Raw genomic sequence first — 24337 nt, forward strand, 5'->3', positions numbered from 1 at the left:
CTTTGGAATTCAATCCCACAACCTATCTATACAGTTCAAATCATACAACTAAATGACAGTGAAGTGAAATATAATGCTGTGGCAAAAACAAAACTAATAATCTGATAGTTTTGTGTCTGTCATTTTTAAATTTGGAAATATATTTATTATATATTCATTTTTTTGAAATATATTTTTCTAAAGTTTTTCAAAGGGCAATTTTACATCTAATATGGCAAAAAAGTATTCTTTGCCAAAAATATATTTTATATATGCTATACAAAGTAAATTTTATAAAGTATATTTTACATTTTTTATATATATATATTTAATTTTAACCTTTAAAAAACTGTTATGTTTACAGGTTCGTAACATAAATTAAGAATATATACTGTAGTAGGCTAGATATTTTATTAATTATTTATAATGTTTAAACGCTACTCAAGCTATAGGCGCCATCTTGTGTCGACGCGGGAAATGATTTGCCTTTAACTCAGCATTAACCAATATAAATACAACTTGTCAGTGAACGCGCCAACTGCAGCTCTAGAAAACGAAAGTGAAAGTAAGAAAACTGAATGCTTTTATTTTCAGTTGAAATTCTGTAAACTAACGGCCTACACGACGTTGTGAACGCAGCAGAAGGGGTGAGTATTAAAGATAAAGGAAACATGAAGTCTGCTTTTTAGATAATTCATCTTTACAAAATATGAACCCCCATCGGATAAAGGACATTATATGCGGTTTACAGTTCGAATAGGCTTGAATTTCAAAGTACGTCATTAGCCGTTTTTTTTCGATTTCGTAAACGTACATCTTTACGATGACCAATTAACGAAGATTTAGCCCCCCTACAGAATAATAAATATTTCATTTAGCACATAAGCGTTTTACTTGTAATTAATTCGACTCTTGTGTTGGTTTATTTTTACGTTTATGCCTTTCCTTTCCATTCAGACCCAGGGGGGGAGAAGATCAGACTCGTGTGATCTACCAGTGCAGTATCATTATGGACAAAACATCCGGCGATGATAGTTGTCAAGTTATGGACAAAACATCTGGCGATAGTTGTCAAGTTATGCACAAAACATCCGGCGAGGATAGTTGTCAAGTTTGCAGGTACACTCATAAAAGATTAAACTTTGTTGATGCAGCGCATTCTTGGCATGTGATCATGAAATGGATGAGATCAAGCAGCTGACATTGTCTTTGCATTGTTTTGATGTTCATAGAAAGAGACAAGAGAGACATAAATGGAGAGAAAAGCGGTCAGACTCATCTATGTTCAGCTGTGTGACTACAAAAAGTGACTACTCTATGGATCAGCCTCTACGTTTCAATAATGAAAACATCGACCACAGGTACAGAGTTTGTTAAATATTTGCTAGTAGAAGTAGCACTGTGTGAATAAGACTTTGTGTCCTATTTGTCCAATATATGTCCAGGTCTGATGTTTTTGATGTTTTGATCAGAAAGCATGTCTGCAGATCAGGAGAGGGACCGAGATGCACCATGTGGTGTTTTCCGATACAATTTGTTTATATTTTATGTTCAATTATAAAATGTAAACCTATTCATTTCTATGTTACATTATGTAATCATATTTTCTTTACATTTACAGGGTTTTTCCTCTAAATGAGGTAAAAGTGGTGCCATTTGGTGCACAAATATATGTGTACTGTGGCTCAGCCACACACTTTACAAGATACATTATTTTTAGTGTTTAATAACTGTAAATACTGTACAACTGTACAACATCTCTATCTGGTCTGCCTCAATCAGCAGTCTAAAGCGCTTGTCGAAGTGAAAATGATGCAATGGCCAATCAAAGTTATTGTTTACAAAAGCAGCCAGGAGCGCAAGCTACAAACTACAGAATGAGTTGTTTTTTGGCAAATGGTTACTTTAGTAAAGAACTTATATAACCATTTTAGTCTTTAATAATCATTTAGTAAAAAATAATAATAATTTAATAACCACCTCAAGATGCCAATCTTCTGCCCGGTAAATCTCACTCCAAGCTGAACTCGAAGTTAGCAGCCCTGCAACATATAGCAGCTAATGTTTTCATTTAGAGTTATTTCTTCCAAAGGAATTGCGTATTATCTCACAGTAAAATATGAATGCTGCAATTTAAAGGTGTCAATGTTTCCTCTGTTACAGTTCAGTCTCGCCGGAGCTCAGCTGTGTGTCTTTAAAGAGTGACAACTCTATGGATCAGCCTGTTCGTTTTAAGGACGAAAGGTAAACAGTAAATATGAGCTAATAGTAGTCCTTATTTATCAGAATGTTTTTTATACAAAAATTGTCAAAATGTGAAACATTTAGGACAACATGAACTTTAAGTGAAATGCCAAGAAATTACATTTGGTAAGTTAGTCAGCAAACTGATTTATATCTCTGTTACAGTTCAGTCCTGATGAAAAGATCAAGTTTACCTGACCCCAGCTTTGTGTCCATGAGGAGTGAAGGATCTATGGATCAGCCTCTGCGTTTTAAGGACGAAAGGTAAACCGTAAAAATGAACTAATAGTAGTTCTTATTTATCAGAATGTGTTTTATACAAAAATTGTCAAAATGTGAAACATTTAAGACAACATGAACTTTAAGTGAAATGCCAAGAAATTACATTTGGTAAGTTAGTCAGCAAACTGATTTATATCTCTGTTACAGTTCAGTCCTGATGAAAAGATCAAGTTTACCTGACCCCAGCTTTGTGTCCATGAGGAGTGAAGGATCTATGGATCAGCCTCTGCGTTTTAAGGATAAAAACACCAACCGCAGGTACAGAGTTTTACATATGTGACCCTGGAGCACAAAACCAGTCATAAGGGTCATTTTTTTAGCTGAATAAATTTATCACATGACTAGACAGAGTAGACCATTCCCTTTACCAATAGGATTGTATAAATCCATTGAGGATTGAGAAAGTTAAGATATTTTTAATATTATCAATAAGAGGAAAAAGTTATACATGGATTTCAATGGAAGGTGTGTGACTGAAAATGCTGCTTATTCACATGTTCTTATTTTATCAGATATTTGCATGAAATTTGAACAGAAGGTAAAATTTTGTTAGTTCTTTCAAATTAAATCAAGAACATTTACTGTTTTAGTTGTAATGGGCATCAGACCCATGAACGATGCCTGCAGTTCTGATGTTCTGACAGGACGTTCACTAATCTACCACCACAAATGTGACTACCAAATTTCCGTGATTTATTTTATTATCTTCTTCATCATTGATTTTGATGAAATTTCATCAATACCAAAATTAAAGATACATATTTTGGTTCACCTACCTTTCATTAGTGTCCAGAGTTTAGTGGAAGCACACTGACTGATTAAATGTGACACAAATTTTCAAACAGTTGCTGTGAACTAAAAACACCTCAGGGTTAAAAGCTCAAAATATCAAACGCTTCTGGTGGTTGTTCTTGGTGTAGTTATTGTTGTATTTAGAAAAAACATACTACAACCATGCGGCGAGCAGTGGATATTGCATGACACACATTGTAACAGAATTTCGATGCTCATGCCTGTGATGTCAGCATTGCTATTTATAAGGACACGACAGTATTTTGCCGAAATACAACTATGTAAATCTGGAATCAGAGGGTGCAAAAAATCTAAATTTTAGAACATTGCCTTTAAAGTTATCCAAATGAAGTCCTTAGCAACACATATTACATTTTTTTGTATATATTTACTGTAGGAAATTTATTTTAAATCTTTACTTAGTATCCTAATGATTTTTGTCATAAAAGAAATGTATTGTTGGCTATTGTTACAAATGAAGAAATTGGTTCCAAAACGAGATAACTCAAAAATTTTGTCAAAACATGTTTATTATTATGTTATCGTGTTTTTGTGTTTGTTTTATTGTGCTACTTGGCTGTATTTTTTTAGTTATAAAGGCTTATATCGAAACAAACCGACGGCAGTTTGATTAAAATTAATTGACAAGATTTTTGAAAAATTAAAAAAACTGAGTTCTTGTTTGGGAACCAAACTCTTGCCCAAAAAGTCTTATGTGTTCTCCTAATAATAAATGAAATCTGATTCATCGGGAGACATTTTCTCTGTTTCAGTTTAGTTCTGCAGGAAAGATCTGATTTAACAGAGCACAGCTGTGTGTCCATGAGGAGTGAAGGATATATGGATCAGCCTCTGCGTTTTAAAGATGAAAACACTAACAGCAGGTAGAGTTTCACACATATGTGACCCGTGCTGACAAATTGAGTCAGAATGAGCAAATTTTCAAAAAAACAAACAAATATATATATATAACTTATTTAGACCGCACATATGTACTAACAGCAGTACTTCAGTTATCATATTCTTTATAACCCTGTAGCTGCCACCTGACCATCTAAAGTGTGATTTATAGTTCTGCATAAGACAGTTGTTTGGCCATTTTTAAGTTTTTTTTTATATGTACACAGATTTTTTTTTGAATATTCAAGAATTAATTGCATATGTATGTTTTTGCTTTTTATGCCCAGAATTCTCCTGTTGGAAGAGCAGTTCAGGGTCCAAATAGGTCCAAATATCAGGTAAAACACAACATTTATCTCTCTTTTTTTACATGCAGTTGCTATGCCATTTTAACCATACATGTTATTTTAATTTTACAGACATGAACATAAACCGACTGAAGTCTTTGACACATTTAAATCAAATCTGAGAGGGAAGTTTCAGTGTTTATATGAGGGAACATCAAATCAAAGAAACCCAACACTACTGAATGAGATCTACACAGAGCTCAACATCACAGAAAGTGAAAGTGGAGAGATCAATAATGAACATGAGGTGAGACAGATTGAGATACAATCCAGAAGAACAACAACAGAGGAGACACCAATCAAATGTAATGACATCTTTAAACCTTTACTTGAACAAGACAAACACATCAGAAGTGTGATGACAAAGGGAGTCGCTGGCATTGGAAAAACAGTCTCTGTACAGAAGTTCATTCTGGACTGGGCTGAAGAGAAAGAGAATCAGGACGTCCACCTCATATTTCCACTTCCTTTCAGAGAGATCAATTTGATGAAGGACAAAACACTCAGTCTTTTAGATCTTCTTCATCTTTTCTTCCCAGAGATAAAAGAAATGGAAATCTTCAGTGATAAATATAAAGTGTTGTTCATCTTTGATGGTTTGGATGAGTGTCGTCTGTCTTTGGATTTTCACAGCAGTGTGAGGTTGTGTGATGTAAGTGAATCAACCTCAGTGGACGTGATGCTGACAAACCTCATCAAGGGGAATCTGTGTCCCTCTGCTCTCATCTGGATCACCTCCAGACCAGCAGCAGCTGATCGCATCCCCTCTGAGTGTGTTGATCGAATCACAGAGGTACGAGGCTTCAGTGATCCACAAAAGGAGGAATACTTCAGGAAGAGAATCAGTGATGAGAGTCTGTCTGATCAAATCATCTCACACCTGAAGTCATCCAGGAGTCTCTACATCATGTGTCACATCCCAGTGTTCTGCTGGATTTCAGTCACTGTTCTAGAGAGAATATTGAGTGAAGCAGAGAGAAGAGAGATCCCCAAGACTCTCACTCAAATGTACACACACTTCCTGATCATTCAGACAAACATCAAACATCAGAAGGACTATGAGAATAAAGTGAAGGATGAAGAGATGATCTTTAAACTGGGTAAACTGGCTTTTGAGCAGCTTGTGAAAGGCAATGTGATCTTCTATGATAAAGACCTGATTGAGTGTGGCATTGATGTATCAGAAGCATCGGTGTACTCAGGATTGTGTACTCAAATCTTTAGAGAGAAGTTTGGTTTGTATCAGGGGAAAGTTTACAGCTTTGTTCATCTCAGCATTCAGGAACATCTAGCAGCTCTACATGTGCACCTTCAATTCATGACCGAACGCACACTGTGGTCTAGTCTGTTTGACACCCCAGTATTATTTAAGCTGAATGTTGTTTCTGACCTGCAAGGAGCTGTGGATGCAGCTTTACAGTATGAAAATAAACATCTGGATCTTTTCCTCCGTTTCCTTATGGGCCTGTCAGTTGAGTCAAATCAGGCACTTTTACGAGGTCTACTAATACCATCAAAAAACAACTCTCAAAAGAAAATGGAAGCAATCCAGTACATTAAACGTAAGATCAGTGAGAATCCTTCACCAGAGATATCCATCAATCTGTTTCACTGTCTGAATGAACTGGGTGATCATTCACTAGTGGAGGAAATCCAACAATACCTAAAATCTAGGACTGTAGGAGATTCTCCTCTCTCTTACTCACAGTGGTCAGCTTTAGTGTTTATGTTGCTAACCTCAGAACAGAAGATTGATGTCTTTTATTTGAATAATTTTGTTGGAGCACTAAACACAGCAGATAAAGTTCTTCAGAAACTTCTGCCTGTTGTTAAAGAATCCACATCAGCACAGTAAGTATCTCTGAAAACACACTCTAATCTATTAGATCCATTTTCCTTTAGCTGTTACTGTTATTTAGGGGCGTCCCCGATTGATGATTTACATATTCAAATAAGAATTATTGAATTCTCTTTCTATAGTCGCCTGATAGTCAAATCATCTATGTGTGTGTGCATGGGTTGGGAGGGGGACAAATTGGTAAATTTTGTTTTCTTTCACAAGCAGCACACAGAAAAACATTCTGATTAAGTGATCAAAACTGCCTTTCAAGTGATGAACAAAGACGAAGCTGACGATGCATTTTATCTTTTTAAGCTAAAATGAAAGGCAATTTGTATTGTTAAATGATTCCTCATAACATTTTTAAGGCACAATGTACAGAACATTACACAAGGATATAACAAAAACTTTATCGATAACTAAACCTAAAAAATAACAAATGTGATCCTGCCTGGGAAGACCCGGCAACACGTCAGCGATCTTATTTAATTTTGAGATTTAGAGCGTCAAAGCAGATAAAAAAAAGACATATATGACATAAATGATAAAAACGAACAAGAAAAACACTAAAATGAATGATTTTATAGACATTACCCTTTATTATTTTTGCACAGAAATACCTGCTTGCTTACTTTGACGTTGATAATTTCTGTATTCACTTTAGGTACAGAAACACCAGATGATTCTTATATCATTTGTTTCAGGAATCTATTTTCTATCATTTGAAGCTAAACCCCGACCATTATATAACATCACAAGAGAGAAAACTGTCTGAGGCATTAATATAGGTTCGGTGCAGATATTTCTCATGTCATCGATGAAATTTATAGAAACGGTTTTCCTGTTTTGTAGCTCAACTTTTGACAAGATAACCACCCTGTTTTAAATACATTTTAAAACTAATACCTGTTGAATAAGTAGTTTTGATGTTTAGTTTGATGAACTCCTAAATATGATCCTAAATCATAAAGTTGCCTGCACGCAACATTAATACAACGAAATTCACAAACTTAAATTAGATCAGAATTTACATTCATAATAAATAAAAAATAAAAACTTAATAGTCCAAATCAAGTAAGGCAGAAAATTTGACAATACTATTTTAAAATTTTAATACAACTAAGACTTCATGGTATCACAGCATTTATTTAAATATTGCGTTTTTACATTATATGAGCTCCTCAGATAATCTTAGATCTAAATAAAGTAAGAGACACTGTTGAATACTGTTTCTTTTCTGAATAGGATGAGTGACTGTGGTCTCACAGCTGAAGGTTGTGCTGCTTTGGCTTCAGCGCTGAGATCAAACCCTTCACACCTGATAGAACTGAATCTGTCGTGGAATGATAATCTTGGAGACTCAGGAGTGAAGATGCTCTCCATTGGACTGAAGAATCCTGACTGTAAACTGGAGAAACTAAAGTAAGACTAAAGAGGCCTCTCAGGCTGTTTACAAACTTGGATAGATTGCTTAATCTGAACTTAAAGCAACACTATGTAGTTTCCATGTAAAAATGACTTGCAGCTCCCCCATGTGGTTGAAAAGCGCAACAGTGCCTGGTATCAGACACTCTTCTGCAGGCAGGGGGAGGGGCGGGGCTGTGTTTCCTACCCTCCACCGCCACTTTCAGAGTGTGCTTGTAGCAGCTAGGAGGCTGCTCAGGTTGCAGCAACAGTACAATTTGTTCAGTTAAAAGTTGTTCTATCACTGAAATAATTTTAGAGACATTATTTAAAGGTAAAAAAACTACATAGTGTTGCTTTAAGTTCAACAACCCCCAACCACACATTTATATGTAATGACTACAAACTTTGACAACACAAGCATTTTAATATAAACTATGTACTTTAATTTGAAAGTCTTTAAAGACTAAAATTTTAAGACAACCAGCTAAATTACTTTTTTAAGTTGAACGAACAAATCCTTTAAACAGTGTGTAAGAACCCATGTCTGGTAGTATATGGTATTAGTTTGTACAAATACAGTACCGTGCAAAAGTTTTAGGCACCATCACCAGCTTTGTTGTTTAAGCAAAGTTTTAATGTCCATCCATATTTATTTTCACTCTTTTTATTAGGTACAAACAGAAAATACAGGAAATATGTACACAAAATTAAAAACAAAACAATTTTCAGAACAAAATGTTCGATTAGAATTAGAAATTAGGATTTAATTTCATTTAGGTTTAAGAGATCCTGCAGTTGCCTGCTATTGCTCAAGTGGAAGGAGAGTTTACCATAAATACTTGACACTTCAGCTTATACTTTTATACTGTTTTTAATACTACATACAAGTTTCCTGTATTTTCTTGTTTTATTCTAATAAAGAGACTAAGAAATAATTATATATAATCACATGCAAAATACAATTGCACAATCTAATGGTAGCATGGTGGCCTAAGACTTTTGCACAGTACTGTATAGACGGTTTCATCAGACGCATGTGCGGTGAAGCGATTACGCGTCTGGTCTGAACTTTACTTCCGGTTTATCTTTTTTAATGGTTTGACTAGTTGCTAAATTGAACTCTTGAACAAAACCTCGTTGAAAATAACAAATGTTTTGGTTTCTTATGTAATCTATGTGTTTTGTTATATAAATAAACTATTTTAAAAGAACTTTGATGTTATATATTTTTAGCGGAGTTTACCGGACGTTATATGTTTTCCACAAAAGCCTTTGTTTATGTTGTTACTGCTGAAATCTTCTATACATTTAAAATAGTGTTAATCATATGAGATTCGCTTGTCAGCTAGAAGACCAGTACTTGCTGCAGATGTTTTATGGGTATAGTACATTGAAAAAAATTAAATGTTGGATTTACTTAAAAAAATAGTGTATAAGTAATCTCAAGAAACAATAATTTAGTTCATTTGACAAAAGAAGTTCAAGTAAACAAGTTAATTGTACATGAAAAATGTAATAAATGCTGACAAAATTTAAATAATGCCATTATATAGACTCCACCCCCTTTAATTAGGATCACCTATTTAATAACACCATAACACTGAATTAACCAATCTATCATAGTGCAGCTGCTCAATTCAACTCATTCAATTAAACTATAGACCTTTTAGCTTCAAATACATCAAAAACATTTTTGAAATTAATTGTTTTATTTCAAACCATTCATTTGTTTGTTTTTGTTCTAAAATATATATCATAACAAGAACAGAACAAGTTTATTGATGCTACTTGGCAACTTATTACTCACATAATTATTTTATAGTGCTACACTTATGCAGGAGGGAGCCAGAACAACAATTACTATAATCTGTTAATTTTACACAACAATGTTATGTTGGCTGAACAAATAATTTTTAGCTAAAGCTGACAAGACACACTTTTTGTTGAATTAACTCAAATTAAGTTGTGGCAGTCATGGCCTAATGGCTGTTCAGGTAACTTAATGGTTAAGTGCAGAGGTCACATTTTAAGCATGGGTACCATACTTGTCAAATCACTTGACTTTTATAGATGGACCGGAGAGAGTGATGTGGGTGTCATTGTTCTCTACAGGTTGTGGAGGTGTAATATCACAGATGAAGGTTGTGTTGCTCTGTCTTCAGCTCTGAGATTAAACCCATCACACATGAGAGAACTGAGTCTGTCTGAGAATAATCTTGGAGATTCAGGAGTAAAGGAGATCTCTGACTTACTGAAGGATCCTGACTGTAAACTGGAGATCCTGAGGTAAAATCTCTGAACAAGAGCCATCTTTGATCTTAACTTTTTTTGGTAAATTCTTTAAAGAAATCTTCTGATCTCTGTATCATGAACTGTGCAACAAGTGTGTCATTGTTTTCTACAGGTTGTGGGGATGTAATATCACAGCTGAAGGTTGTGTTGCTCTGACTTCAGCTCTGAGATCAAACCCATCACACCTGAGAGATCTGAATTTGTCTCAGAATAATCTTGGAGATTCAGGAGTAAAGTTGATCTCTGATGTACTGAAGAATCCTGACTGTAAATTGAAGATCCTGAGGTACTGTAAAATCAACTATCTGATCTCTAAACACCCTTTTCCAGGCATAGCTCAATGTACAGGGTTCCCACGGTTCATGGAATTTCTGGAATGTCATTGAATTTTAAAAGGTCTATTCCAGAAATAAAAAGTCACGGAAATGTATGTATTTATTTCATCTGATTTCATGGATTAATATGAATTTGTAGTTTCCATTTATTAAAGGGACATTCCACTTTTTGTGAAAATATTGCTAATTTTCCAGCTCCCCTAGAGTTAAACATTTGATTCTTACCATTTTGAAATTCATTCAGCTGGTCTGCGGGTCTGGCGCTAGCACTTTTAGCACAGCTTAGCACAATCCATTGAATCTGATTAGACCATTAGCATCGTGCTAAAAAATAACCAAAGAGTTTCAATATTTATCTTATTTAAAACTTGACTCTTCTGTAGTTACATCATGTACTAAGACCGACAGAAAACTTAAAGTTGCAATTTTCTAGGCAGATATGGCTAGTAACTATACTCTCATTCTGGTGTAATAATCAAGGATTTTGCTGCTGTTACATGGCTGCAGCAGGCATAGTAATATTACGCACTGCCCAAAATTAGTCCCCTTGGTTAATTTCAATGGCAGTGGACTATTTTCTAGCAGTGCGTAATATCACTACGCCTGCTGCAGCCATGTTACATCAGCAAAGTCCTTGATTTTTACGACAGAATGAAAGTATAGTCACTGACATCGAGTGACCTCTGAGTCTCGCACGAGACAGCTGTGGTCCAGCACACTGTCAGGATTCCAGTGACAGAACAAACTGTTTCAGCAGCATGTTCCTTATCAAAAACGTGTTAGCTTGTTAGCGGAAATTTTGTTTATATGGTTAATGTCAGCATGATAAAGTTTGGCCCTTATTGGAGGCATTTTTTCCGATCCCACCATAATTTTAAAGAGTGCTTGTCCCCTTGTCAGAAAGCCCTTTCATTTTTCCCATAGACTTTTGAATTATCGCAAAAAATAAATAAAATCTATGTTTAGATTAGTTTATGTCCAACATTTTGTCCAAGATAATCTTCACAGCTGAACACAACTTTTATGTATTTGGAAGACTAAATGAGTTTACTAGAAATTAAAAGCTAACTTTAGGCTACAAGCGAACTACACCACGGTCTCTCGATATCAATGTCACCACCACCAAGCTTCTGACAGCTCTTTCAAACTTTATTAAAATGAATAAAAACATGTTCCCTAATAATAAAATACTCTGTGGATGAATGTTTGTTGGGAATTGTTGCCCATGTTGCATTGTTTTTGAGATCTTCATAGAATAAAACATGAAAATTATTTGGGCTTACATTAACCCAAGATCTTGTGTTTAAGCAAAAACCCATTAAAAAAGAAAAATTTGACTTGGGGACTATGGAACCACAAGTGCTAAAATGCTAACGCCCTTCCAGGCTTTGCTTACAAAAATCCCTGCGGTACACATTTTAGCCCCTTCCCCCTCAACTGACAATCACTTTAGTCAAATGCAGTCACCTTATGGAAATTCAGCTTTGTAGTCAATGAAAATCAGGGAAAAGTCATGGAATTTGACATCTGGCTTAGAGTGGGAACCCTGAATGCAACTTACAGTACATTAAGTTTACTAAAATATCTAGAAATACAATTTTTTTTGGTCACAGCACAGTTTCCTGTAAAATGTGGTTAAAGTAGTGGTAAAAAAAAACGCGGCTTTTGTGTTTAATATACATCTGTATGTATAAAGCATACATTTATTGGCTTATGTTACATCAAAAACATTTATTACACTCTGCTTTCCTGCATTATGCCCCTTGAGAAAATTTTAACTTCAAAGGTGTCTTTATTGCACTTTAAATCAGTGTGAACTAAAGCGTTTGCTGAACTTACAGGATCAGATTTTGCTACACATCATTCCCTAATGCTGCTTTTAAATTTTGAATGTTGTCCCATCCTAACAATTTCATTGTTCTCTGCAGTTTGTGGGGTTGTAATATCACAGATGAAGGTTGTGTTGCTCTGACTTCAGCTCTGAAATCAAACCCATCACACCTGAAAGATCTGAATCTGATTGGAAATCATTTTAAAGATTCAGGGGTGAAGCTGCTTTCTGATCTAATGGATGATCCACATTATGGACTAGAGACACTACAGTTAGTAGAGATACATAAGTAATTGAGACCATGTTAAAGTTGTATTCATGTAATGTGAATCTTCTGAACATGAGTGACAGCATTCATGTTATGTACTTCATATGTGACTGCATGTTTTATTGTAAGAATGATGGATTTTAGATGGCTGTCTGATCATCGTTCCAAATTACAGTGAGCTTTAAGTACTACATGTGTAGGCAAAGGCATAGATGTAAATATTAGCACTCAACACTGAAGACTATTGATTATAGAATTATTTCCAAAGTCCAGCCATAATCTTTAAAGTTTGACCTATCCTTATAAAATGTAATGGAAGTAGACAGTATTATCTAAAAATCATATTTGTTTTATATTGCACTGCATGTAGAGTAATGTAGTTCTATTGTATGTCTATCAATGCCTTTCATTCTATCAAGTCTATCAATGATTGTGTCGTTGTAAAGATCATTTCAATTCAATGTTGTCCAAAAAACATTTTTAATTTACTGTAAAAATATCACCAAGCCAGCAAACTAAAAGCAGCTGAGACAAGAAGCAAAAACTGGTAGTTATGCATATTTTTAATTAAATTGGTACACCAAAGATTGCAGTACATAACGTATTAAAACATTTGTCTTAATAGATAGTAGTCAGTGGGCCTAGTGAGTAAGATACACTTTGGAGAAACCAAGCACAAGCTGCGTTATCTGCTGGTAACACATTAAACAGCGTTTTATGGTAGTTGGATAAATGATTGAAAATGACATTTATATAACTGACCTTTAGCAGTATGTCTTATCTAGTGCAGTTTCAAATGACACAAACAAACATTTGCAGTGTTTTTAAAGTGTAACATGATTTGTCACTTGTATTTATAGTAAATGTCTTACCATCTTTTGTTTCTGTTTATATTTTGAATATAATAATTGAATGTCTTTGCACACTTGAATTATCAGTAACTTCAATTGAGATTTTAGTTACAAATAGGGCCAGATTTACTAAACGGGGCAAATTGGAATGAGAGCACAATTCCAAACATCTGCAGATGGGAGTGGAAATATCTGCAGGTGATTTACTACAAGGGCACAAATTAAGTAACACGGGCACAATAATAACACAGGCACATTTTCATAATGGTCAATGCAATCTACTAAGAGCAGCGCAAATTAGTTCAAAGTCACAAATAATAGCTGATGCTCCTCAGTTGCAGGTGATACTAACGCTTGATGAAACACCACAGAGGAAAATGCGAAGTGTGAAATTCCAGCTAACAAAGTTAACGTACACTATGAAGAACCAGGGGTTAAAAGAAGTGTGACTTCTCATGACTCCTTTATTCTTCAGCAAATTAAACATAGCATGGCTTTGCAAACAATATTTTACAGGGTTCCCACAAGTCCTTGAAAGTTTGTGAATCTGGGCAAAAAAATTCAAGGCCCTGGGACGTTTTTGAAAAAATATATATACATAGATACAGGTCATTGAAAGTCTATTTTATGCAAGAAGTTTTCTGGAAAAAAATCCATATTATATCATAAAAATTCTAGATTTTTTAAGCACACATGCTTAACTGTTAGCTTTAAATGCTTATATCTTCTGTATGCGAATGTTGATTCAAACCAAAATGCTTTTTGCATAGTTGTGTTTGACACATGAAAACGTCTCGGGTTACGTATGTAACTGCTGTTCCTTGAGAAGGGAACGAGACACTAGTCCCTTTCACACATACAGTCTTTACTGGTAATTTACTGGTAAATTGCAGTTAACAGATCATGTGTGAACAGAACCTTTCTGGTAAATCAGTGCTCCCAATTTACCAGTAAGACAGGTTGTAAGATTACCAGTAATTTACCGGTAAGCGCTATGTGTGAACGAAAAATATAGGATTACCGGCATTAAGAACGGACGACGTCAGACCGCGCTGACAGCTTTGGGCCAATCATAATGTTTTAAAACAGATGACGCGTTTACGCCCAGACTGTTTACGGACGTTTCCACACATGCGGTGCTTGAAAGTGAGCACACCTGAAGTTTACGTCCACATTTCTTCACCAAAGTTGTTTAAAACATCTTACCACCTACTTGCCGCATTGCCGACGTCCTTAGCACGCCCTATGTGAAGCCTAATGTGCAAAAAGTACTGTTGTTTAAAACGCCATCGGTTTGACGTCGCCTTATGCAATGTTGTTTGGTCATGAGCAACTTCGCGACTGTCAGAGTTTACCACAGACGTGAAAACAACAAAATACGGACCGTGGATATGAACGACGTGGATTGTTTACAAATACAAAACTGAGCTCACCGCGCACCACAGGTACTTCCGCTTTCTCAACGAATTTACCGGTAATTTGATACTGATGTGTGAATGATGTCTTACTGGTAAAAAGACGGAATGTCACTGCGTGTGTGAACAGCACATTTTTGTATTTACTGGTAAATTAATTCTGGTAAATTCATGGTAATTTACCAGTATTACTGTGTGAAAGAGGCTACTGTGTCTCCCTTGCCATACTTCCAGTGCCGTCTTTGGCAATATTTCAGATAACGATAGTGTGGGAACCCTGATTTAAAAAAAATATGATCCTCTGGCATTCCAAATAACTGATATGTGGAAAAAATCCTCTCCCTTCTATCATGCACTCTCTGATCTCTGTGATGCTTCCCCTACCAGTAAAATTGCAGACATTTCAAACGCAAAGTAGTTTTTTCCTGTGTTAAATCATGGAGCAAATACCAGTAATTTCTTTTTGGTTTCTGTGTGGGGAGGACCACACAAACTGTTGCAGTACTTTATAATTCTGAGGTCCTTTGCTTTTCACATGGATCATTATTGTTACTGTATTAGTTTAAGTATCGCAAGTTTATTCTCTCCAGGAGAACAACATGCAATAAGTCCCCAGTATCTTTGAGGCAACGTTGTTTGACAAACGCTATTAGTCCGGATTTCAATTCGACTATGAATCTTGCACAATCAGTACCATGGCACATGTTTTGTTGATTTTAAATGCAAGCGATAGTTTTGTCACAGTAGTGGATAGTTTATATCTACACGGTTCATATCTATGCAGATGTGGTGTCATTTAAAGCTTTTAACAGACATTTTAATTTTAGAAATTGGATATGAACAAGGATTGCAGATTCTTAAATAATATTCTGAAAGAAAGACAAATATACGTTTGCCTATACGTCAATTGCAGGTTACAACAGTACATGTATATAATCCAGCGTAAGCGCACACGGTTTCCAGATTCACGATTCCAAAAAGCATCCCAATGGTTTTGTACATGTTTTAAATTTTTAACAAAATAAATGCTTGGTATTAAACATTATTTGGCAGACCTCCATCATAAGGTTAAAGACCCATGCAATAGCCAGAATACTATTATAAAAGAAGCAGTTGGATGTCACTGGGCAGACATCGGCTGGGCATCACAATGATAGGACGCCAATAGATCAGTGGTGGTACGAACATCAAGGTAAATGGGACTGGATCTGTCAGTCTCAATGTCCTTAGGAACCCAAGGATGAGGTAAGGAAACAAAACAAGATGGTTTTGGTGCTTGTAGGGTGACGTGACGCAAGTCTGCAGTTGTGGTCATTCGATAACAAGAGAAAGAAAACGTTGGAAATCAAGTCATTTTGACTTCAGTATGAATGTGCTAAATTATTTGATGTTTGTACACCATTTAAAAAAAAAAAATTTCAACTGGTAATTCATTTCATGTGTCCGTGAGTAAAAGTATCAGAAGCTTTTTTTAAGAATCCCATGGTAGAACGGTTGTGCAAACTTCATGTAAAGTGAGATGACGTATTTACCAACGTATGGTAACCCATACTTGAAATGTGATTTTTGCATTCAAGTAATCCAGTAGTGAACACAATGGCTGTGAGACTTGAACTGAGAACTCTTGGGTTACAAGCCGACTATCTAACCACTAGACTAGGACTGCCCCAGAGTCTCAACTTGCCTCATCCATCAGTCTGTCATTGGCTAAATGTACAATTTGATCAACGGCTTTAAGAATTAAAACATCAATGTTGTCATCTGTGTCAATTTCTTCATGGTAGTTCTTCACTGGGAATATACAACTCATTGGCACGCCCAACATATTACTGCACAACTCCATCTAAAGGTGAACAGAAAGAAAACCAAAAATGTAAAAAAAAATATTAAAATTACAGTTTAAGCAAGTAAACTAGAATAATGAATGGTTTTATATACCTTGTGTTTGATTCTCCTGCTTATATAGATCTTTCTTAAATCATCTCTCACCAGTGGACATGTTTCATCTACTTTGGTCATAACAGTGACTTGAGGAATCCCTACAACAATTGTATAGAAAAAATGGCTAGATATTTTGTTAGAACACTGAAATTACATTTTAAATGTTGTGAGTGCACTGTGTTTCTATCATTTATAGCTGGATAGATTTTGTGAGAAATTTAATGTATTTTTCGGCATACAAACATCATAAATAATCATTCAAAAACTCATCAGAAGTCAGTGAACACCAAGGGGCAACCTTACAGTCTCTATTGTTTGTATGGAGAGAGGAGGTTAGTAGAAGGACGGCCAATTTTCTGCATCAATATGTTATGTCTTCATGTGCGTCATTAATTAAATACAATGAAAGAAAATCAACAGTATTCTGCGTGATGTTAATATCTGATTACTGACAATTCACATTTTCCCACTACGTAGCCTCTAAAGAAATGGATTGGACGCCACTACATAAATATCAATACAGGAGTGCAGTTTCAATAAACACTAAGGGCCCTATCTTGCACCCAGCGCAATTGACTTTGTCAGTGACGCATGTATCATTCGTATTTTGCACCGGCGCACAGCAGGTTTTTCACTCCACAGATGCACGTCGGCAAACTATGGAATGAACTTGCGCTCCCTGGGCGGTTCAGCGCAAAAAAGGAGGCGTGTTTGCCGCGCAAACAATCCCTGATGCTATTTTGCAGTTTCAAAAAACAATTGCGCCACTGACCAGAAAAAAAAAGTTTAAAGTCAGTGGTGCGTTGCGCGTGGTTCATTATGCTATTTTAAGGGCGCATGCTTGACCATAATGTATAGCGTGCACAACGCGCATACACTTTGCATCTAATCTACACAGATGCAACAGTTATTTTTGCAAATCATAAATTGTTACACTAAAACACATGAGATAAGGGGAATCATAGTGGTGAGCATTGTGGTGATAGTTTTTATTTATTGTGTGGCTGCTTAAAAAAATTCTCATGCAAATAACGATTAAAATATTTTCATAAGTTTGTTGTGTGGCTGTATTACGTTTATTTTATGTAAATAATAATTAAAATGTTTTCATTAGAAACCTTAATGTATATGAACTTGATTTGTAAGAGTACTTTGGGGTTGGACCTTGCTTGCGTTTCTTGGGTCCGATTTCAAAGCCCCCAAACCCTTTCAGCGGTGAGGGTGGACGCAGCGATGTCCTCTGCTGGCGTCAGGTCCTGAGGCAGATCCACCTCCCGTTACACGGCGTGCCCGATTTATGCTGGCAAGCTTGGGATTCCCCCGTCTCCTGACATCATTGTAGCGCTTGGCGCAACGATGGGGATGCCAGCTGATGAGACTGTGGCTATTTCCTCTCTCGCCTGTTTAACCTACGCTGATTTGGGCGGGTTTCTCCCATCCCCATACAAAACAACTTCTCTGTCTTTAACTGCATTTACAAGAACGTCAGTTAGTGATGGGAGAAACGAAGCTTTTCGAAGCTTCGAATCAATTGAACCAATTGCTTAGAAAATGGATTCAGTTTTTCGAAGCAGTTCGAAACCCACACACGCTGGCGACCCCTGCTGGTCAAAACAGTGTAAAAGCAGATCTGTCCACACATTTTACACTTTTTTTTTACAAAATAATAGCAAGATTTTTATTAAAATATGTTAAAAAAATTATTTAACTTAATTAAGACATAGTTAAAAGTGTATAATGTGTTTTTAGTTTTATTTAGGGCAAACAAATGAATAAAACTAACTACCCTTTTAATTATGCACATTTTTGTCATTAAATCTGTCTATAAACAAAAAGTAGACAACATGGCAGTGTTATTAGTCAGAAGGATAAATGTTTTATGAACTTTCATAATAAAACTGACCCGAGTTCACCTAAACTTATTAGACACTGGTCATGTGATCAACTCCCCCTAGTGGTGAACCATCGGATTTTCGAAACGTTTCGAAACAGTTATGACGTAATGAAGCCTCGTTTGCTAAAATCACGTGACTTTGGCCAGTTTGAAACAAGCTCTGAACCACTGATTCGAAACAAAAGATTCGTAAATGTTTCGAAGCCTCATGAAGCAGTGCTTCGAAAACGACCATCACTAACGTCAGTCTCCTCGGCTGTAAACCACTCCTGGCGTACGCCTGGTAAATCCGTCATAATAATAGCAACCCGCCATGGAACTTGTGCCCTTGCGTTTAAAGGGAATGTTGGATAGCGTTCTGATTGGTTTATTTGACGTTACGCCCAAACCACACCTATGAATAATGAACCTACTTCAGACCAACCCCTTATTGATTTGCGCCCGGCGCAAGAGTTATTTCTCACGCCGGGAAAATAGCAACAGCGCCCAAGATCCGCCCACAAACTCACTTGCGCGTTACGCTTTGCACTTGCGTTTCAGATCGTTAAAATAGGGCCCAAAGGTTATCTATGAAATATTACAAACTTCACGCATTCAATTGTGTTTTGTGGTGTTACGTGGTGATGGTTTTTAAATTTTTACACCTCTGTAAGTAAAGATAAGCAAGTTTAGTCAATATATATATATAATCCTTAAATAATTACGAGCATTGACTTACCCCTGTCACTGATTGTTCCACGGATTATCCTCAACTTCTCCATAAGTCTCTCGTTCATTAAATTGACTGGATTTGCAGAAATGATGTAAACCACACAGAAAACCTGGTCACAGATATCAGGGTTCCCTTCAAAATATTCACTGTCCAAAGTGACTGGATTTTCTTGATTGAACTGTAGTAAGTTGTAAAAACATGAACACACATCAAAAAATATCAAATGTATTGCACACACACATTTTATGTTGCAATGTTACAATTTCACAATGGATGTGATGGTTTCTTACTTTATGGCCCTCCTTCACATGGCCGAATACGGCATTGATGATTTCTTTTGTTTGTGGTCCTGCTTCAGATTCTAAACCCATTACATCACAAAAGCTAAAATTCAAATAACGGTTTGCAGTTCTGACTCTGTGTGTTCTAAACTAAGAAACAAAGAAAACAAAAAATAAAACTGTAAGTACATCATTTAAATACCTCCAAGACAACAAATCACAAAAAAAGGCAAACATGCTTGAAGATAAACCTGGACATAATGCCCTTTTTTGTTTTAAATAAATGTTCGGACAAAACACCTCAGCAACTGCTTTTTTACAATAACCTTTACCGTCATATGAGTGCAGCATTAGTATTATAACAGATGTGTAGACAAATAATACCTACTCTTTGTGTGAAACTTTGACTGCTACAGGCAGCAGATGAATCAACTAGCGCTGCAGAAGTGATCCGTCCTTGAAATGCACTATTAACGGAGTTAATAAAGCTGGACTTTCCAGCCCCGATTTGTCCAACTAGCAGGATCTTGATGCACTGTACATCTGAACGACATACAGTAAAGTCTTCTAAACGCTGTATTAATGCTTCTTTCTGCCTGTGAAAACACAAGAGACACAAGAATTCTCTGTTCAAAGCATAAAAATGCAGCAGTTATCATTAGTAATGGGACAGTTGATACAGAGGCTTCGATGCACTGACACCATTTTCAAAGCACTTTTTGTATCACACACTGTACCGATGATTGTAGCGAAATCACAACACCATGTGAATGATGATGTTTGAGGCTTCGAACCTCATGCCATATCGGAAGATTAAGACACCTATGGAAATAATTGGCACTTCATGACCCCACCTGATGCATAAAATTTTGAGGCTGGTCAGTAGAACAACACAAGCACATTTGAAAAATATCTCTGTATTTCAAAGGACATATAAGCACAAAATGATCACGAAATATCACAGTCTTGGCAAGTATTGCCAAAAAAATCTGCTTTTGTTATTTGATTAACATACTGACACAAACATAAGACAAAAGGAAATAAATCACTTCTGTAGCTTTAAAAAGATTCATATTTAATTTATATAATGTAAAAGATATCGTTGTTATTTATTTGATTCTATTTCTTTTCTTAAATACTACTGATATACTTTATTTGCAACTTTGTTCTTTTCTATTTTCATATGATGATAATTTCTTGATTTATTCTTATTTCATTTTCATTATTTCCCTTTTTTGCTGATCCGAAAAATTATTCGATCCATGACTCAAAAAAAACGTAATGTAATACGTTTAAACCAATACAATTTTGTAATATGATGTAATTTGAGTGTAGGCATTAAGGTCCACCCTATATCTCGACGTCTACTCAGTTTAAAATTTCTGACCTTGCCAGTGGCATATCCTCTACTCGGCAATTGATTAAAGGTCCCGTTCTTTCTGTGTTTTTGAAGCTATGATTGTGTTTACAGTGCACAATATAACGTGTTCATGTTTCACGTGTAAAAAAAATCTTGGTATTTTTCACACAATTGACTTATCTGTATACCGCTGTTTTCACTGTCCTAAAAACGGGCTGATGTCTTCCTTGTTCTGTGAAGTCCCTCCTTCAGAAATATTTAACGAATTCTGATTGTGTAGTTTGTTTAATGTGTTGTGATTCGATAGCAGCTTAGCTTGTCGTTAGCTTAGCTGGTGACTGACGTATTCCTGTGGGGGGAGCTGTGTCAAAAAACTGTTCTAGTGACGTCATTAAAGCAGGAAGTAGAGGGCTGTAGTCCAAACCGGCCGTTCGCTGTAGGCTTTGAAAGACGAATTCTGTTAAAGAAAATATATCGCCTGGTAGTGAACTTTTAGCTTTATAATTTTGCTTATGTATTATTTATGCTATTATAGCAACATTACACACTAACTAAAGTTTGAAAAAATGGGATCAGGAAGAACTTGACCTTTAAATATGGTGTAGAAAACATGTCTGACCAACAGTTGCTAATGTGCACTGCGTTAAAAGCTTTGAGTACCGAACCATTTTCAGCACAATTTGAAGAAAGCCTCAAACGCTTCAGAAAGCCTTAGTTTCCCATCACCATTTAACATTATGGTTTAGATGTAATTTTAATTCACTTACCCCCAATCCATTTTCCTCCATGGGTTTTCAAATTCTAGAGAGATAAAATATGAAAACACAATGTTTGTATTTTTCTGAGAATGTGCATACATTTTAATAAGGACAATGTATTTTATTATACTCACTCACCTAAAAGGCTTTGTATTGTTGGCCGTGATGCTGTGGGTTCTGTTCTTATTACTGGTATTGAATGTCCTTGTGATTCTCCCATGCCATTGTTGTTGTTCTTAAAATATATCTATCAATCACCTGCAATAAACGTACAGACCATTTAGAATACCATTTACAATCTAAAGTGGGTTAGTACTCAGATCACAATTTGTGACACTGTCAGTGAAATCCAGGCTAAAGTCTCGTAAACTAATAAAAGATTAAAAGCAATAACACTGATTTCAATATTTGACATAATCTTACACTGTCAATATTAAATATATCAATGCTATTTTTCACAGAATGTTCTTTACATTATGTTGGACGATTTATCTAGAAAACAATTTATCAAAAACACACGACTTTGGCTTGCCTTTTATAGACAATGTTACAAATTTGTTTTGTAATGATTACGCTAACGGTAACTAATGCCGCGTTCCATGCAACCTGTAACCCGTATTATTTTTCCAACCTTCTAACTTACCCGTGAAAGTGCACCGGAACAGCTGTCAAACCCGTGACTTCTCACCCCTTGAACTCGAATTAGAATGATGTACTCAGAGTCGTGGTTTTGAAGGCGTGATTTACGGGTTCAAAAACCTGCCTGGAACGAAGCAATCCATTTACAACATGATATTTCACGATGCCATTGTAAAAGTACTGTCTGATCATTTCATCTCCGTTCAGGCGCATTCTTCTTCTACTTCTTCTTCTTCTTCTTCTTCGTTTTACGCCACCTACTGTATCGGAGTGCAGAAAGATCTACTTGATATTAATATACTGAAAAAAGAGGAGACAAATAATAAAACAATTAATAAATAACTTAATCCTATCATACATCCCTATATTCTTTAGATATTCCACAACAGCGTCCTTAGTGTCTTTAACCCCCTTTGCCTGTTGTTCCCAAAGCACCTTCAAGATTAAATTTTCTTCATGTCTGACTTCTTTTGCTTTAATAAAATCCTATCTTCCCTATATTTCCGGCAATGCAACAGTATATATTCTGCATTTTCTGTAAATTCCTATACATTCATCTGATTTACTTACCTAATTAACACAATGTTTTATTTAATCCTATATGGTCAAACCTCAGTCTGGTTAAAATAGACTTTCTATTCCGTCCATTCACACCCTGTGCATTAATACATTTATGTATAGCCAACTATAATATTTCCTTCCACTTTTATCCATGTCCCAAATGTCCTGCCATTTCTTCATCATTTCTTTTTAATTGTTGCTTTAGCTTCTCATTTACCAAATGGTCAAGTTAGGTTTAGTAGTCAAGTGTATAATAAACATATATTACTCAATTTTTTATTTTATAGTGTATATATTTTAAATGAGCGGTTATTGTCAGTAAAGTCCACTTCAACTGATGTACCGTGATCAGGGAGTAGGGAGCAGTGAACACTGTCGAATGGAACGCACCTTCAGGCTTTGGGCGCCATCTTGTGTCGAGAGACGCGGGGGAATTATCAGTGAATGAAGCAGTGTTGCTAACAGGGGCGCCGTTAGGGGGGGTGCAGAGAATGCAAGGCATATGGGCCCATGAGTACGCTAGGGGGCCCCACCGTCATCACTTTTCCATTTTTTTTTTTGTTGTACACGTTTTATTATTAACACTATAGTAAAATGTAAAGTAAATGAATATAAAACTAATGTAAATGACTTTGTGATAAGTAAAAGTGAGACACTTTTTAAAACAGCGTGCAAGCATGACCTAGTAGATGCAATTACATATTTGGCGGTTCTGGTGGTTTTTAATTTGATTGTGCAGGTATGGATATGGGTGGATAGGCAACATTTTGGTTTGGGATCAGGGATGTAATACTTTTAAGTTACCACAAACAGTCGAAAGCCCTACTGTTTGGCATTTCAAGGTAAGATCTCACATGCCACTAAAAAGCGCTCATGCTGATCCGTAAACCGTAAAATGTTTCATGAAAAATAAAAATATTTGTGTTAAAACAAAAGGACAGCAAGCCCTTTATTTAAGGAAATATTAGGATAGCGACTGCTGAAAAATAGGCCATTGCATTTCTAAGACGGACAATTACTTAATAGGCGTAGTTAAAAATATTATTTTCTGCAATTGTGGACTCTTTATTAAATGAACATGAAATAGGAGAATTTTTTTAGCCATTGTAATTGAGTTAAATTTTAAACGACTAAGAGCTGGTTTTAATGTGACAGCGCATCATTTTCAAAGTGAAAGTGATTCATTTTTATTCAGGTTTGCAACGGAGGTTTAGCCCTTAGTGCAGCTATTATAAACGCTATATCAGATTGTTTTAACATGTATCCGAATAGAGAATGTCTGTTCTATATTTATGTTTAAGTATTGTTTTGTTTAAATATTGTTGTAATGTTGTTACTGTTTTGTTTCAATTTAATTCGATTATTAAGACTGTAATTTTAAACGCTATATATTGGGCGTTGTAATGGA

The 24337-nt window shown here is 35.7% G+C and overlaps 2 protein-coding genes across 4 annotated transcripts; one reads left to right on the forward strand and one right to left on the reverse strand.

Moving 5' to 3' along the window:
* Positions 1-476: 476 nt before the first annotated feature.
* Positions 477-13393, forward strand: LOC135771795 (protein NLRC3-like). 3 transcript variants are annotated; one of them, XM_065282154.2, is made up of 13 exons: positions 477-626; positions 937-1098; positions 1212-1340; positions 2143-2223; positions 2389-2487; positions 2653-2763; positions 4071-4181; positions 4485-4535; positions 4617-6395; positions 7630-7806; positions 9904-10077; positions 10196-10369; positions 12347-13393. In XM_065282154.2, exons 2-13 carry the CDS (start codon positions 989-991, stop codon positions 12540-12542), a joined length of 3192 nt encoding a protein of 1063 aa, XP_065138226.1. In that variant the 5' UTR covers positions 477-626; positions 937-988; the 3' UTR covers positions 12543-13393. The 3 variants fall into 3 exon arrangements, with proteins under 3 accessions (XP_065138226.1, XP_065138227.1, XP_073671627.1); XM_065282155.2 differs by lacking the exon at positions 4071-4181; XM_073815526.1 differs by lacking the exon at positions 2143-2223.
* On the reverse strand, positions 13063-22596 carry LOC135771828 (interferon-induced protein 44-like). Its single transcript, XM_065282206.2, has 8 exons — positions 22373-22596; positions 21868-21987; positions 21739-21772; positions 20000-20207; positions 19621-19761; positions 19337-19508; positions 16722-16822; positions 13063-16626 (listed from the first exon to the last, which is right to left on the reverse strand). Exons 2-8 carry the CDS (start codon positions 21947-21949, stop codon positions 16459-16461), a joined length of 906 nt encoding a protein of 301 aa, XP_065138278.1. The 5' UTR covers positions 21950-21987; positions 22373-22596; the 3' UTR covers positions 13063-16458.
* Between the last annotated feature and the right edge of the window lie 1741 nt (positions 22597-24337).

The sequence above is a fragment of the Paramisgurnus dabryanus genome, chromosome 8 (genome assembly GCF_030506205.2).
Source record: "Paramisgurnus dabryanus chromosome 8, PD_genome_1.1, whole genome shotgun sequence".
NCBI classification, from domain to species: Eukaryota; Metazoa; Chordata; class Actinopteri; order Cypriniformes; family Cobitidae; genus Paramisgurnus; species Paramisgurnus dabryanus.

Bases quoted from the DNA above. Each gene is read 5' to 3' on its own strand.
- LOC135771828 (XM_065282206.2), bottom strand. From the start codon at position 21,949: ATGGGAGAATCACAAGGACATTCAATACCAGTAATAAGAACAGAACCC. The intron at 19,509-19,620 runs GTAAGAAACCAT...AACTTACTACAG, and splicing joins ATGTGAAGGAGGGCCATAAA to TTCAATCAAGAAAATCCAGT. The intron at 16,823-19,336 runs GTAAGTCAATGC...CAATTGTTGTAG, and splicing joins TGGAACAATCAGTGACAGGG to GGATTCCTCAAGTCACTGTT.
- LOC135771795 (XM_065282154.2), top strand. From the start codon at position 989: ATGGACAAAACATCCGGCGATGATAGTTGTCAAGTTATGGACAAAACA. The intron at 4,182-4,484 runs GTAGAGTTTCAC...TTTTATGCCCAG, and splicing joins GATGAAAACACTAACAGCAG to AATTCTCCTGTTGGAAGAGC. The intron at 7,807-9,903 runs GTAAGACTAAAG...TGTTCTCTACAG, and splicing joins TGTAAACTGGAGAAACTAAA to GTTGTGGAGGTGTAATATCA.